This window comes from Heterodontus francisci, chromosome 12 (assembly GCF_036365525.1).
Source record: "Heterodontus francisci isolate sHetFra1 chromosome 12, sHetFra1.hap1, whole genome shotgun sequence".
Lineage (NCBI taxonomy): Eukaryota > Metazoa > Chordata > Chondrichthyes > Heterodontiformes > Heterodontidae > Heterodontus > Heterodontus francisci.
In genome coordinates, this window is record NC_090382.1 from 43,145,425 (window position 1) to 43,162,749 (window position 17,325).

Here is a 17,325-nt window from a genome sequence, read left to right on the forward strand (position 1 = left end):
ATTTCAAGAGCATTTTGACAGGCAGGAGGAATGGGCGGACACATGGGAGATGAAATTTAATGCAGAGAAGTGTGAAGTGATACATTTTGGTAGGAAGATCAAGGAAAAGCAACACAAAATAAATTTTAAAGAGGGTGCAGCAGCAGAGGAACCTGGGAATATATGTGCACAAGTCGTTGAAAATGGCAGGCCAGATTGAGAAAGCACTTAATAAGGTATGTGGGATCCTGGGCTTTATAAATAGAGACATTGAGTACAAAAACAAAGAAGTTATAGTTCAATCATGGCATTCAAAAGGGAATTGGATAATTACCTAAAGAGAAACAATTTGCAGGGCTACAGAGAAAAGGCAGGAATGTGGGACTAACTGAACAGTTCTTATAGACTGCTGACACAGGCATGACAAGCCAAATGATATCCTTCCGTGCTGTAATCATTCTATGATTCTATGATTTTCTAATTTTTTTAGTTGTTGTAATGTGAACAATGCTGCGGTAATTGTCCTCTCTACTTTTCCTGGAGTAATTGGTGCTTTCTTGAACCTCTGCACTCATTGTGAAAATAATGCTTCCATAATGATATCAGATAGGGAATCAATGGATGTGGTTTATATGTATTTCCATAAATTATTTTATGAGGTAGCACAAATGAAACTTATGGCATAGATAATGGCACATGGAATTAAGGGGAGTGTAGCCACATGGATAGAGAGCTGGGTGGAGGGCAGAAAGCAAAGGATACATGTAAAAGAAAGTTTCTCAAATTGGATAGTGCACGGGGTCTTTGTTTAGGTTGTTCTTATTTACTATATACATAAAAGATCTGGACTAAGGAAGTGAGAGAACAATATTGAAATTTAGTTCTGACACCAAATTGGAGGCTATAATAAATTTGATGAGTATTGTGAAAACTATAGGAGGACATAGATAGTCTAGCAGAATGAGTGGTAATGAGTATCCAACATAGAAAAATTGAACTAATGATTTTGGCAGAAAATTATGGTGACTTTGAAATTTCAGCTGCTGTTCTTGGAAATATGTGGAAGTTTCTTTCTGTAGTTTTTGTGAATGGATGCTTTGTGGGTTGTCATTCACAGAGAAAGGTCTGTAGAATTGGCATGTTTGTGGAAAGAAGCACTCCCTTCATACAGCACTGTAGAATATATATGCTCAAGTCTTGGAGTGGAGCTTGAGCTGATCCACAGGCAAAGGTGGTATCAATGCTTTTCCTGCATAGCACCATTTACCATATATGGAAATCTAGAAAAAAAAATCAACTTTGTTATAACCTGTAATTCATTTATTTAAATGTTGTTAAGCTTCTCACCAACAGTTTTGCTTTTTCAGTATAAAAAGAGATTGCAGCTTTCAATGTAAGCACACTTTACTTCTCACATAACACTTATAAGTGGGACTTTCTGTATGATTCTTATATGAAGTGTATGGAATAGAATTAGAAGAATGCATAATGTACAAATCTCATGTTCTAGCTATTTTCTCCCTCTTGTTAGGTTCCTTCATTCCCAAACACCACTCCCTCCCTGAGAAGCAAGTGGATGACCTGCTTCCAGGCCACTGTGAATGCTGCTCTGTAACCAGCTGCTAAGCACTGGGTAAGGAACACTGTCCAATGCAGTCCCTTTTTCCACATTCTTCCTATGGGGAGGCATCTTAACTCTGCCATATTACAAACTAATGCCTAGTAGTAGTTAGTGCTGTAATTTGATAAGTTTTGAATTGAGAATGGGCTGTCTGGAAATTTCTGGAACTACGAACAGGATGCAAAAAATTGATTTTTAAAATGCAAGTCCATTTCTTTTCTCAGTTAATTCTGTTTTATGATGTAAAAACTTCATAACCCAAGCCACAATTTCACAATTCACTCTGTCCCAATCTTGTCCTCATCTGATTTTGGACTAATAAATGGTAGTGACTCCAGTACCACTTCAATTGAGATTGGGAATTCCATGTGTTAATAATATGGCATAGAAGGTCATAACTTAGTTCAAGATCAAGGTTTTAGAGAGAGTCCAGGGAAAATTTACTAGACTGGGATGAGGGATTTCAGTTATGTGGAGAGACTGAGAAGCTGGGATTGTTCTCCTTAGAACAGAAAAAGTTAAGAGGAGATTTAATAGAGATGTTCAAAATTATAAAATTATGAATGGTTTTGATGGAGTAGATAGGGAGGAACCATTTCCATTGGCAGGAGAATTGATATCCAGAAGACACAGATTTAAAATAATTGGTAAAAGAACCAGAAGGGAGGTGAGGAGAAACCTTTTTACACAGTGAGTTGTTTTGATCTGGAATAGTTGTGGAAGGAGATTCAACAATAATTTTTAAAAGGAAATTGGATATATACTTCAAAAGGAAAGATTTTCAGGGCTGTGGGGAAGGAACAGGGAAGCAGGACTGTTTGGCTATCTCTTTCAAAGAGCTGGCATAAGCACAATGGGTTGAATAACCTCATTCTGTGCTGAAAAATTCAATGACTTTATGATTATTCCTCAAATGGTTCCATGTTTGGTTCACTTTGTATCAATAAATTAGACATGAAATTGGTAAATAAATGTGTGGCAAATGGGTACTGCAGTTTTAATCTATCATCAAAGGACTTGCTAATAGAACAAGTTTAAAATCAATAGTTCAGATCAACCCTAATTCAAAAACCAGTTTTCTAAGTTTTATTGAGGAATCTCAATTTGTTAAGACATTAAATAGGTACATGAGCCAGAGATGCACTGCCTATGATACAGGTTATTGCATTTTAAAGTAAGGAGAGTGTAATACTTTAAGTAGCTTAACTGCAAAATCAATGATAACTTTATATCTAAACTAATGAAATCAGAAAGGAGAAAAACAATCCCATTATTTCATGGCCAAGCACACTTAGTGCTCCTTCATTAAATGAAAACACATTCCATACACATCTCACACACGCAGATCATTTGTGTATGAAGTGTAGTGTTTTGCCAGCTGTGTCATATCCACTGATTCTCCATATATTCTATAACAAATCCTAATGTAGAATATTAGAGAAAAAATGATCTAGCTTCAGTCATAATCTCCTCTTTCCCCACTGACGACAAATTAATATCTTCTGCTTACCCCTCCCTCTCCCCAGGGCTAGATTCCTGTCTCTGAAGAGTCATTCTGCTATCTTTCTTCTGCCTTCCTGCTCTCAATAGTCATAAAGTTGCATATTTCCCCATTTCTAATGCTATAAAAAATTGCTTTAATCTTTTGTTTATAAATTTAAAGGCAAAAATTAACAAATGGCTTAGCTACTCTTAGTTTACAATATGCTCACTGGAAAAAGTATCCTGGCTGCATTTATAACATTGGTATATGTCTTTAAATGGCAATCAGTAACTTTGCCATAATGCTGTAGGTGGCACGGGTACAGCACCGTAGGCGGTAGCTCGAGCCCAACGAAAACGGAAAAGCTCTAGCTCCTTAAAGCAATAGCACCATCCACTGGAAGTCAATATGTTTAATGCATACTTGAAACAACTGCATCAATTGCATTCTTGCTTTGAGCAAATAGGCCAGCATAATATAATTGAGATGATCATGTATTATAATTTATCATTGCAGTATTAAAAGTGGTCATGTATTGAGACATACAGAAGCAGCGCTGTGAATTATGGTGCCCACTAATTAATGATGATAGAAGACTTGATTTCCCCCCCTGCCCCCTCTATTTTTGGATGTATTATCTTCAATATCTGATGTTCTACCTGCATTTAAATCAGGTGGGAAGCATAAATTATAACTGCATTATCCAATAATTTCCATCATTCCCTTGCAGTGGGCTGCCTGCTTGTATTTGTGCTGCTATCTATGGTATTATTTAGATACATTGTGACTGTAGACAGCTGCTCCACATTCCAACAGAACACTGCAACCAGCTGTTGAAACTTTTATTGTAAACTCAAGGACAAATACATAACCAAACATACCTCAGTATATTTCTTCAAAAATCAATGTACAGTCTAAATGACAGCTTCAAATTATGGTGTATTTAGCTCCTCTTAAACTACATACACAAGCAGGCAGCAGGTCTACTTGCATTCTTAGGCATATGTAAGAGGCAGATGAAAGGGGCATCAAGGGCACTACATATTTTGCTAAGTCCCATTTAGTATTGCATGTAGCATTAAAGTCAGTGGGTTATATTAGCACTGATGCCATCACATGACCTGATGGGCCAGATTTTCAAAAGGCCATGGGAACGGGACCTGGTGTGTGCGGGATTTCAAAATTGCGGTGCCGGAGGTCATTTTGGGATGTCGACACGTCCAGGGCAGTTTTGAATTTTTGAAGGGCCAGTGGGGGGGGAGGGAACTGGAAACATGCTCGCTGCCAATTAAGAGCCCCTTAAGTTACTTAAGGAACTTGTTAAGAGGCCTGTGCAGTCGCGATTAGAATTTTAAATCTTTATTTCGGCGAACCCGAAGAGTTTGGTGCGGCCCCCACATGCTCAACTTGTGTTGTACCTTGGCTACTCACTCTTCCCAGGTTTTGGTGCATGCCTCTGCCGTTCCGAACCATATCCCCAGTACCTAGAGGTAGTCTGACCTGACGGTGAAGGGGACAAAGGATCGGTCTCTCCATTGTGGGTAAGAACCTGGTCATCAGGTGCGAGGCGCTCACGTTGTTGCTGTACGTGGCGCAGGTCTGGCCCATACCCCACTCCTGCGCTGTGGCGGTCACCCGAGCCATTTTCCGCTTCATCTGGGGATCCAAAATGGACCGGGTCCGGAGGGACATGGTGTTCAAACCTCTGGATAAGGGCGGGAAAAATGTACCCAACATGGCCCTCATCCTGATGACCACCTTCGTGTGCGGCTGCATCAAGATGTGTGTAGACCTCCAGTACGCAAACTCCAAGTGTCACTACGTGCTGAGGTTCTATCTGTCCCCGGTGTTGCGAAGGATGGGCCTGGTCACATTGCCGCGGAACGCTCCATGCAGTTGGACCGTGCCGTACCACCTATCCTTCGTGGAGCAGTTTCTGCGGGAAAACACCTTTGACCACCGATCCATCAGGCAATGCACGGAATGTCCTCAAGGCCCTACGGGAAAAGGAGATGGTGGATCCTGTCGGATGGTTCCCCGAGCAGACCGCCAAAGTCACTTGGCGGAATGCCTCATCACCAGAACTTTCAAACAAGCACCAAGATGTAGCTTGGCTGGTGGTGAGAAGAGCCCTCCCCGTCAGATCCTTCCTGCACGCCCGAAGTCTCGCACCCTCCGCACAATGCCCCCGCGGTGGCTGTGGTGGGGAAGAGACGGTTGCCCACCTACTCCTGGAATGTGTCTTTGCAAAGCAGGTGTGGAAAGAGATGCAGTGGTTTTTGTCAAGGTTGATCCCAAGCAGCTCTGTAACACAGGAGTCTGTGCTCTACGGGCTGTTCCCAGGGACACACACCGAGACAAACATCAACTGCTGCTGGAGGACTATCAATTCGGTGAAAGACGCCCTTTGGTCTGCCCGAAACTTTCTGGTCTTCCAGCGCAAAGAGTTGACCATGACCGAATGTCGCAGACTGGCACATTCCAAGGTCCAGGACTACGTGCTGAGGGACGCACTAAAGCTTGGGGCAGCCGCAGCAAAGGCTCAATGGGGAAAGACCACAGTGTAAGGTCTCCCCACCAAGCTGAACTGAGGGGCTGAATCCATGGGAAACCCCTCGAACTGTATCGGGAAAATTTTCATTTGCTGTAAAATGTAAAAATGTAATTGGCATGACAAATGTGAAATGGAAGGGTTGTGAGACAACTCATGATTGTAATGAAGCAAACGGACCTCCTTTGCACTGTTTGTATTTTTTGACTTGGTGCTTTTTGAAACTGGTAATGTATTTTTTTACAGATTTTTATGAATGAAGTATATTTTGGAAATAAAAAGAAAAGAAGAGTTTGGTGCATGTTAGTGCACAGCTGTAGGGTTCACTGCGGGGACATCAGAAACTTTTCTCTCCATTTAATTTAAGCTAACCTTTCCTGGAGCTACTTGTGCTGATTTGAGCACTCTACTGTCATCTAGCTTGCATGGTTACTACCATCATCGAGGACACTGCAGCCCCTTCAAGGAGCTGCCTGCTCTCTTTGGTAAGGCAGCAGCAGCCCCCAACATGGTTGTCACCTGTTTTTGCCGCTGGTGCCAGTCAGGCAGCTCCCACCTCTTGGAGGCATGTGGTATCTCTAATTGAGCACCAAGCTTTCCTCCTGCCCAATTAGGGAGTTTATATTTAAAAATAAAGTTGTGAAAGCGATGCAGCTCAGGCGCAGGGTTGGGACCCGGAATTCATTCGGGTGTCAGGTTCCCGACCCCACTTTGAAAATCCAGCTCCATATATCAAGTACTAACATTACTAAATGAAAATTCTTTGATTTTAATGCTGGACCACAGCCTTTGCTTTAGATCTAACAGTTGTTTTAGTGTGATGGGATGTGGAATGTAATGAGTTTATGTACATCTTGAAGCATGTGATCCATGGACTTCTGAGGTTTATTTTCCATATCATTGGGTGAGTTATTTTGCATATCTCACCTCCATTAGTTACAAAGATGCATTTTTTTTTATAAACACCAGCTGACTTCACGTTAAGTCAGAAGATTTTTTTTAAGGTCAGGAGCACTATACCAGGTAATGCATAATGGATTACTCTGGTGCTAAGATGGAGTTTGTGTAATTGTGATGTCACTTTAATGCTACAGGGCAACTTTCAGCAGATATATTCTAAAATCAATTTGAGGATAATTGCTATTGAGCACATCTTGAGGTCCATTAGAGACTAATTGCTCCAAAAATATCTCAGTAGATTGGTAGCTACTTGTAAATCCTATCTTTTCATATGGTCAAAAGAAACTAGTAAGAAATGACTGATAACGGTCTTTCTTTCTCTTTTATACTTTTAAAATGTGATACAAAAAATTGTATTGATTATAATAAGGTGTGATCCTAAAGCATAATGGAAAAGTCTGAAAGCTTATATATCCACATGTGTACAGGTTTCTCCCAGATACCCCATGATGTCTGTCCATCCAGACGTGTTCTGCCCTCAGGCAGGTCTTAACGCAGGTCTCATACATGAGATTCTTAAGCCATTTACTAAGCAAGAGTAGCTGAGGTGTTTTTTGATTCCTTCTTGTTTTTTTTATTCCACATACCTTCTCCTAGGAAGGACTGCAACCAAGGACTCACCTATTCTTTATGATGATTTTGTTTGGGGGGGGGGGGGGGGGTGCGTGGTGGGTGGTTGAGGGACTCTCACATTGGACACAAGTACTTCGGCTGAACATTAATCCAGTATTCGACTCTGCACTTGCTGGACTAGGGCCCAAGCCCAACCCTTCTAAATCAGAGGAGGGACCAGTGTTCTCTCCAGCCAGATGTAATTACCCACAAGATGTAAACCCAGTACTTGTAGACCATATTCCAGTCTCCCCTCACCAGGGCTGTCTGAAGTGAGGCTTGAAAGTCTTCACCTCCTGACTCAGAGGCAGGACTGCTGTCATTAAGCCAAAGGCTCACTCCTCCTGTACAGTTGCTCATGATAAATCAGAATCAGTGAATGCAACATTTTATAAGGGAAGGAACATTACAAGTAAACCATAACATATTATTCTGCTGCTAATGGGTAGGCTCTTGCCTCATTAAGGCCACAAGGTAGAATTGCTTTGCATTCTTGAGATGAATGCTCAGGTCAATTACAGTTCTGTGTGAAAACTGGAACCAGGGCTTTGTTCATGGGAAAACCAATTAAGAATCTGCAGATATTCTGGCACTAGTATTAACTGTGATACAGAAAATTATATTAGACAGTATGTGACATCTGGAGTGCCGATGGACTATTCATAATATATTATATAAATATCTTGAGACTACATTTACTTCCTGTTGATAATGATTTTGTGGCATGGGAAGTCCAGATGTGATGGCTAAAGCGTAATGACAAAGACTGCTTCAACTACTTTTAACAGGAAACAGTGTAGGATTTGCAATTAATTTTTTTCAGCCCTAGTGATATGCTAGCATTGCTTACTATTTTGACCTGTTACAACAAACACAGATAAAACATGATCTATTGGAGTTCAGAACAACTGCGATATTCAGATCAGACAACGTTAGAGGTCAGGAAGTTAACTAGACCCAGGTGATTAAGAAGAAGGAGGCAGGAAGGGAAAAGGGAAAATTGGGAGAGTTGGGGAGTTATAGAGGAAGAAAGGAGATGGTGAGAAGGAAAAGGGGAGAGATAGAAGGGAAGAAGAGTAAGGGGGCAGGAAGGAAGAAGTAGTGGAGAAGACAGGAAAAAATGCAGATAAGGTGGAACTATGAAAGGCAAGGAAGCTACTTCAGCAGTGGGTGGCAACAGCCCTCTCAGTGTCGGGGTGGGGGGTCGGGGAAGGAGAACATTCTGGAAAGATACCCTTTCATTTTCCAGGACAGGATTATCAACTGAGCAGGTAGTAACTTCTCCTTCAGATACCCAAACCTTAATTTTCGTCTCAAGGTTGTACTTGGGTGTGGGGGTGATGGGGGGCGGGGCGGGGGGGTGCGGCGGGGCTGTGATGTTGAGGGGGGGGGGGGGCGGGGAGCCAGAATCCACAAGAATATGTGTTGACGTGTGATTCTTAGGCTCCAAGGTTACATTTTCCAGGGGATACAATATTAAAAGTGGATAATAAATTCAGATTATATAGCAGCTGCTTACAAGGCAACAGCAGGGTCTGGGGGTGGAGGAGAGACAGATCCCTAAACTGTTATGGTGAAGGAAAATCATGGCCCGTCTTTTTGGGGCATGGGTAGAAAAAGAGGGAACATCAATCAATGGTGACCACAGCAAATCTCTCCTTTGATTCTGGGAAAATTAATCAGCCAAATAAGGACATGAAGCCAAGAAGACAGCTGAACTGCAGATTGAGTGACTGTGGAGAGTGCGTGAGTAAGGGTGAAATTTTCATTCAGCTGATTGATAGGTGGATCAGTTTGTTTATAATTCCAGCAGAATTGAGATCCATTTCAGTAACACATATTTAGATTTCAGGTTTTTTTGCATGAAATTATCTTTCAACCCACGTTGAAGTCACATTGATATGCTGACACCCAGTGGCTTTCCTCTGGAATTGAAAAATGATTCTCAGGCACAAGACACCATACCAATGATGGGGCTGGATTTTTAAAGCCTGTTGGGTGTGGGGGTGGGTGCAAGCGCGATTTAAAGATCACATTCTTGGAGGTTGGCTTGAGGATCTGTTGCCTCCAGAACACTACGCCTTTTTTATCGGGATGCCAGGAGGGAGGAAAAGGCAACCCTGCACGTCTCCAATTAAGTGCCTGTTGAGCTCATTGAGGAACTCATTAACAGACTTGTCAGCAGCAGTTTTTATTTTTTTAAAGGGGGCAGAGAGAACGCCAGATCTGGAACACGGCAGGGTGTACAAGTCGTGAACACTCTGGGGGGCAATGATGGCTATGGGAAGGGCTGATTAAAATAATGCAGAGGCACAAAATAAAGCTCCGCTGCTCCAAAAATGCCATAGAGTAGCCCTTGCTGCAGCTGTGAGACTTGCTTTACTTAGTGGTGTGTGGCAGGAATCCGGAGAGGGATGTGAGGCCACTGGCATTACTGGGGCAGCTGATGTTGGCAGGGGAAGGCCTGTTGAACGAACGAACCCCAGCTGAGGGAGTTCAAATGGGAACAAGCTACTTTGACATAGACAAAGCAGGTAGGATGAGCTTCAGCAGACGCAACCACCTGGACGGCAGGAGGCCAAAAGAGCACAGTGGAGGGGCTGCAAGGGGAAGTAGGTGCTACTCAAGACATCGGGTCTACCACCCAAGAGTCAGTCACCTGTAAATAACAGAGCACCAGTGGGTTTAGGAGGCTGTGTCTATCCAAGTCCTTTGTGCTCTGATTCACAATGACCTGAAGCCTCCTGCCCCCACACTCCCATGGCAGTCCCTTACCTGCAGCCATCAATGTCACCATTGCCTCTGAATTTCTATGCAACCACGTCATTTCAGGGCTTATCTGTGGGCCTATGTGGCATCTTGCAGTCGGCAGCTCATCATGCAATCAGGCAATCCCACACTAGATCTGTCTCACCTCCATTCTTGGCCCTACTGGCTCTAAGTGGACAGGAAACCTGTCTACATACCAATTAAGGGTTTGCCCGTTTGAAAATCTCAATCTGAATCAGTTTCCCACCGGAGGCGGGTTTCTGACCAAGAACCAGCCCTGGTTCCTGTTTCCTGCCTCCGTAACGAAAATCCAGCCCACAAGCTTTGTACTTACCATTACTGTGACAGGCATTAAATATTGTAAATACCCATCACAGTGCTACCTACATGTGTAACAGGTGCTGCAGGTACATGTTAGCACTTTTAAAATGTGTTTTCACATGACCAAAGTCAGGTATAAGAGTTTTCAATGTATTTTAAGTTGGTATACATATGTAAGGAGATTTGCAAGTTCCACCCCAAGAAAACACAACAAAGTGGAAAGCTTTAGACCTTTCAGAAAATGGGCACCATTTAATAGATTTCACCAAAAAAGCATCATATTTTCAAAAAAAATTATATTGAAAGAGAATGCAGTGTTTAAAAGTGGATAACAATTTCAGGTTATAAAGCAGCTGAGCACCATTGTACTCTAAATATTAAGAGTTGAATAAAACACAGTTTTTATTAACCTGTTTATTTACAAATACGGGAATGTAACTTCTATGAACTTTTTCCTTTGCAGGTTCATTCTTTCCCTCCTTGAGACCAACAGAAACTGTCTTCAAAATAATATTTTGGCTGGGTTACTCTAATAGCTGCTTAAACCCCATCATTTACTCTTGCTCCAGTAAAGAATTCAAAAGAGCTTTTATCCGGATTCTGAAATGCCAGTGTCACCGCAGAAAGCGACCGGTCTGGCGGGTTTACAATTACAACTGGAAAATGAATTCTCTCGATCAACAGAGAAAAGACTCAGTGGATGGTGACTCTGTTATTTTCAATGGCAGTGAGAGGAGGTCGTCATTGAGTCCCAATCCCTGTTTCATTGACAAGAATAGGGTGCAGAGCATGGAAATGTGCAGCCTGCGTGGCTGGAGGCTGTTCCCTTCCTTTCACCACTCTTCCTTTCAGGCCAATAGATCAAAAGAGAAAAGTGAGTTACCCAGAAAGATCATCAATGGAGAGTACGGAGTCTGTACTAGTTCAACCATCATTACAAAGAGAACCGCGACTTTTGGACATCAAGCAATATCAGAAGAATTTCAACAGAACGTTCATAGTAAAACAACTCCTAATGTTCCGGAAACAAATATTTAAACAAGAACCGAGACTTCCATTTGTAAAGACTTGTTGTTGTGAAAATGCTGTGTTGTTATATGCTATATTGTTTACAAAGGTATAAATGCACATAATATTATAATTACTACATAAATGTTTTACTTTCATTTCTGTATTTGTAATAATTTATTGTTTCAGATGTATATTATGTTACTATGAAAACCTCATATCCTCAGGAAGATGTCTATTGTCTACAATGCACAGTTTGCATTTCAACTAAAATGTTTTGATTGCATTTATAGGGTCAGTGATTTGAGAACTGTTTCAGTCCATTTTAAATAAAACAGTGTCTCTTAGACATTTGGGGATGGATGCTTTTGTAGAATTGGGATGAAACAAACACTGTTGCAGAGAGGATGACCAAAAGGTGTTCTACTTTAAATAAAGCTTCTGTATCGCAGGATGGTATTGGGCCATGCTGTTTCATTTTCATGATACCTCCTTTCACCAAATCAGTTTGAATTTCCCACGGAGCTGGGCTGTATATTGTAGCCAGGAGGTGGTGAATGGAGACCAGGCCAGAAAGGAAGGGAAAGGCATGGATCATCTTGAGCCACTGTTCCCATTAGTTGGCTACTGATTGTTAATAGCAGAGGCTGAAGAAAGGGGACAGGTAACCTGTCCCATCATTTTGATCAGGGAGTCAAGAACCAATGAGAGGGAGGATTCAAAATAGTTTAAAAAATGACAACAATAACATATAAAGTTTTTAAACCATTAATTCTACTGGAGGCTGTTCATCATAATAAAATGTGACAAGCTATGTTTATGATGCATCACTTTTTGTCTGTGAAAATCTTTAAATAAATATTTTAAAAAGTAGTGCTCCTCCAAAATGAATAATCAACTTTCTTTGATTTACATTACTTGCATTGTCAACACTTATCGAGACAACAATATCAATGGAGAAAGAGGTAAATTGGCAAGGAGACTTTTTATAATCCACAAATTGTTTGGCAAATTCCCATATATCCTGAAAAAGTGAAAGGATTTCCTTGTATATGTAGATAACTTTTATAGTATGAGCACATCTAGATAGAAGCAGTGGTGCATGAAAAAATCTCTCTGAGTGACAGTGTGCTCAATAACTCAATTGCTACAGGCTGAGGTACAAGTGAACTATGAGGTCGATCAAGTCATAAGTGGTGCAGAGTTCCATGTGGCTCGGCTCTTCATATCATTTATTCCACATGCCAATCCCAGACCAATAACTACAGAGTGCAAAGCACAGTCAACAACTCCTTCCTTACATTATTTTAAGTTAAAAATTCCCTTAATGCATGTCAAAATATAGGTTGGCTTATCATTTATTTGCAGTTTTTGTTTCTGGATTTGTCCTACTAATCAAGGTAAAGATACGGGGAACAACAACAGAAAATGTTGGAACCAAGCAGCAAGTCAGGCAACATCTGTGGAGAGGAGGGGAGTATAAATTTGTCCTGGGTAATAGTGCAAAATGGGTGACAGCGAATCAGTGGTCCATTTTACCCTTCACCTGATTTTCTTTTCCGTTCTATTATGACCTCAGTGAGATTGTTAACGTGAAAAATACAAGATATGAACCCTCAGACCAATTTAAAGAATTACATGACAAGATTTAACATTTTAAGACCTTTATTATAAGAACTAAACTAAAAGAAATCCCCATTAACTGAACAGTACTTTGTGAGTAGCTGATATCCCAAATTACAAGAAAGGCATTTTCTTATTAAAATACTTGAAAACCTCACACCATACTTATATGTTACACAGTCCTTTCGACGACAAATCCTTTGTGGTTAAAAGTCCCAAACTGCTCCCAGTTTCAATGGGTTGGATCTCCTAGACCTTTTCAAAAGTCAATGTCCTCTTCGTTCATTTCTCTAAGCACTTCTGAGCCAGATGTCCATGAATAAGGCATTTTCTGGTGGTCCTGCTGGTCTTCTACTTCTCCACAAACTTCAACTTTTGAAACAGGTTCAAGTCTTTGCAGCCTTTTGCTCTATCTGGCTTCCGAGAGCTAGTGCTCCCTCTCTCTCTTGAGCTGATTGTCTTCCATTGGTTGTCTTCCTTTCTTGCAGCCTGCTGTGAGGCCGCAACCACAGGGTTCTCGTCTTATAGCCTGTCTGCCTTCAGAAAGTCTGTAAAATTGATCTGGACTCAAAAGTAATGGCCCATTGTACTGTTCCAATTTGCAGAATCCAGAAGTCTCATTTCACAGAATCACTTGGGCCTTCCACTGTTCCCAGGTGTTAAAGCTGCCTGGTACATTTGCATCTTCCAAATTACTGACTCCTTGTTTTACGACCCGAAAGTCTGGGATGGCGAAACCCATTGTTCTTCAGGAGTTAGCCCTGTCATCACTGTTTCTCAAAATAAAGTCTTTGAACTGTGTTCTCTGTTGTCCTGGTAACCAAGACTTCTGTCTTGTCCTTTCACAGAGTGGATGTGAGGTCATCTGACTTTCTGGACTGCATCTTGAACTTTTAAAAATCATAATTTATAAACACAATCATGTTACAAGGTCCAGCGTTCATAACACATGGAAAGTTATATTTTCATGTTTAAATTAATGACAGTTTCTGATTTCTCAACTGCAGAGTGCACCCCAAAGAACATATGGAAAAAATAGGCAATCTGTCCAGCTATTTTCCAAAGGAGCCAATTGACATAGCATTGGCTACCTTTCCTGTGAATATTTCTCATATCTGACAATTTTACAGGAATGTTTATCTCAATTTCACTTGAGACGTGTTCATTTTGTACTTGTATTATGGATTTCTACAATCGTAGTCTTACTGTAACAGCTAACCTACATTACATTATATACTATATTATAAATAACTTTATGAATTTTAAAGACCTGGACGATGTTTCTTCTCAATTTTCTTTTTCCAATGATAGCTAGTACAATTCTGTGAGTAATTTCAGCCCTGGGATCCTTCATACAGCTATTCTCTAGAATGCTTTCCTGAAACAAGAAGTTGCATTTAAACAGCATTTTTAATGTGGGAAGATGCTCCAAGGCACCTTACAGAAGTGAAAAACAATGCCAAGCATTGGTGGGAAAAGAGTTAAGGAGAGTGACAACGCATGGTGAAAGAGAGAGGTTTTTGAAGGAGGAAAGATAGCAAGGCAAAAGGTTTATGGAGAACATTGCAGGGACCAAGATGACTGAGAGCTCTATCACTGACTGTGTGTGGATGGGAGGATGGTGGTGGCAGTATGGTTGGGGGAGCAGAAATGCTAAGGAGGCCAGAGCCAAAAGAGCAGAAGCATGAAGAATTGTAGAGATTTGGAAGGCAAGAACCTTGGAGGGATTTACAAATGAGGATAAGGATTTTGAATGAATTGTGGTGGGGACAGGGAGCTAATAGAGATTGGCAAGGACAAAAGTGGAACTAGTGCAAGGCAGAATGGAGACAGCAGAGTTTTAAATGAGTTGCAGTTTATGTGGATGAAACTCAGGGCCAGTGAAGGCCCTTTGAAGTAACTATGAAGGTGACGAAGCCTGGATGAAGGTTACAGTGGCTGTGGCATAAGGTTGAAGGCAAGCAATGCAGTGGATGTGGAATTAAAGGGTCTCAGTGATGGATAAGTTAGAGGATTTGAATCTCAGCAGGTCAGCCAGCACACTACCAGGTTTAGTTTGAGTGAGCAGCTCTGGAGAGGAGTGATATTTTGGGATTTTTGATAGGAGCAAAATAGGCTGATTTCAATATGTCAGTATGTCAATATCCTTGTGAAGATAATGTTACGACCAGGTGAAAAAGGTGTTTAGGGATCTTTTCAGCTTTCACCTGGGAAGGACAGCATTACCCCTGAAATAATCAAGAGTGCCAAGCCTGCTATACTCTCAGCACTACATGAACTGCTTTGCCTGTGCTGGGATGAGGGAGCAGTACCTCAGGACATGCGCAATGCCAATATCATCACCCTCTATAAAAACAAAGGTGACTGCGGTGACTGTAACAACTACCGTGGAATCTCCCTGCTCAGCATTGTAGGGAAAGTCTTTGCTCGAGTCGCTTTAAACAGGCTCCAGAAGCTGGCCGAGCGCATCTACCCTGAGGCACAGTGTGGCTTTTGAGCAGAGAGATCGACCATTGACATGCTGTTCTCCCTTCGTCAGATACGGGAGAAATGCCGCGAACAATTGATGCCCCTCTACATTGCTTTCATTGATCTCAGCAAAGCCTTTGACCTCGTCAGCAGACGTGGTCTCTTCAGACTACTAGAAAAGATTGGATGTCCACCAAAGCTACTAAGTATCATCACCTCATTCCATGACAAGATGAAAGGCACAATTCAACATAGTGGCACCTCATCAGACCCCTTTCCTATCCTGAGTGGCGTGAAACAGGGCTGTGTTCTCGCACCCACACTTTTTGGGATTTTCTTCTCCCTGCTGCTTTCACATGCGTTCAAGTCTTCAGAAGGAGTTTTCCTCCACACAAGATCAGGAGGCAGATTGTTCAACCTTGCCCGTCTAAGAGCAAAGTCCAAAGTACGGAAAGTCCTCATCAGGGAACTCCTCTTTGCTGACGATGCTACTTTAACATCTCACACTGAAGAGTGCCTGCAGAGTCTCATCGACAGGTTTGCGGCTGCCTGCAACAAATTTGGCCTAACCATCAGCCTCAAGAAAATGAACATCATGGGACAGGACGTCAGAAATGCTTCATCCATCAATATTGGCGACCACACTCTGGAAGTGGTTCAAGAGTTCACCTACCTAGGCTCAACTATCACCAGTAACCTGTCTCTAGATGCAGAAATCAACAAGCGCATGGGAAAGGCTTCCACTGTTATGTCCAGACTGGCCAAGAGAGTGTGGGAAAATGGCGCACTGACACGGAATACAAAAGTCCGAGTGTATCAAGCCTGTGTCCTCAGTACCTTACTCTATGGCAGCGAGGCCTGGACAACATATGTCAGCCAAGAGCGACGTCTCAATTCATTCCATCTTCGCTGCCTCCGGAGAATCCTTGGCATCAGGTGGCAGGACCGTATCTCCAACACAGAAGTCCTCGAGGCGGCCAACATCCCCAGCTTATACACACTACTGAGTCAGCAGCGCTTGAGATGGCTTGGCCGTGTGAGCCGCATGGAAGATGGCAGGATCCCCAAAGACACATTGTACAGCGAGCTCGCCACTGGTATCAGACCCACCGGCTGTCCATGTCTCCGCTTTAAAGACGTCTGCAAATGCGACATGAAGTCCTGTGACATTGATCACAAGTCGTGGGAGTCAGTTGCCAGCGTTCGCCAGAGCTGGCGGGCAGCCATAAAGGCGGGGCTAAAGTGTGGCGAGTCGAAGAGACTTAGCAGTTGGCAGGAAAAAGACAGATGCGCAAGGGGAGAGCCAACTGTGTAACAGCCCCGACAAACAAATTTTTCTGCAGCACCTGTGGAAGAGTCTGTCACTCTAGAATTGGCCTTTATAGCCACTCCAGGCGCTGCTCCACACACCACTGACCACCTCCAGGCGCTTATCCATTGTCTCTCGAGATAAGGAGGCCAAAGAGACTTACTTTTGCCGATTATGCAGCCCGCTGCCTCTCCACTGACTCTTCCGGAATTTTTTGATGAACGGGCGGCCGTCACGTGCCGTCCGGTTCACGATTGGAAAAGCCTGCAAGTCCACAGAAGCAGAAGGTTTCGTGGCAGAAAGTAAGTTTCTTTTCAGGGGTCTCACTTTGCATTCTTAAAGGGAGGAGGGAGGGGGGATACACAGGGGTCTCACTCTGCATTCTTAAAGGGAGGAGGGAGGGGGGATACATAGGGGTCTAACTCTGCATTCTTAAAGTGAGGGCAGAGGGAGGATACACAGGGGTCTCACTCTGCATTCTTAAAGTGAGGAGAGAGGGAGGATACACAGGGGTCTCACTCTGCATTCTTAAAGTGAGGAGAGAGGGAGGGGGGATACACAGGGGTCTCACTCTGCATTCTTAAAGTGAGGGCAGAGGGAGGGGGGATACACAGGGGTCT

General features: G+C 42.5%; 1 protein-coding gene across 2 annotated transcripts in view; it reads left to right on the forward strand.

The window, feature by feature from the left end:
* The window catches only part of LOC137375834 (alpha-1B adrenergic receptor-like), a 46,520-nt gene extending 32,374 nt beyond the window's left edge, over positions 1-14,146 (forward strand). Inside the window, exons 2-3 of one of the 2 annotated variants that reach the window (XM_068043360.1) lie at positions 1,511-1,612; positions 10,760-10,847. In XM_068043360.1, the coding sequence (XP_067899461.1) occupies positions 1,511-1,605 (95 nt within the window). In that variant the 3' untranslated portion in view covers positions 1,606-1,612; positions 10,760-10,847. Of the gene's footprint in view, positions 1-1,510; positions 1,613-10,759 lie in introns of both variants that reach the window. The other variant, XM_068043359.1, reaches the window with a different exon arrangement.
* The last annotated feature ends 3,179 nt before the right edge of the window (positions 14,147-17,325 follow it).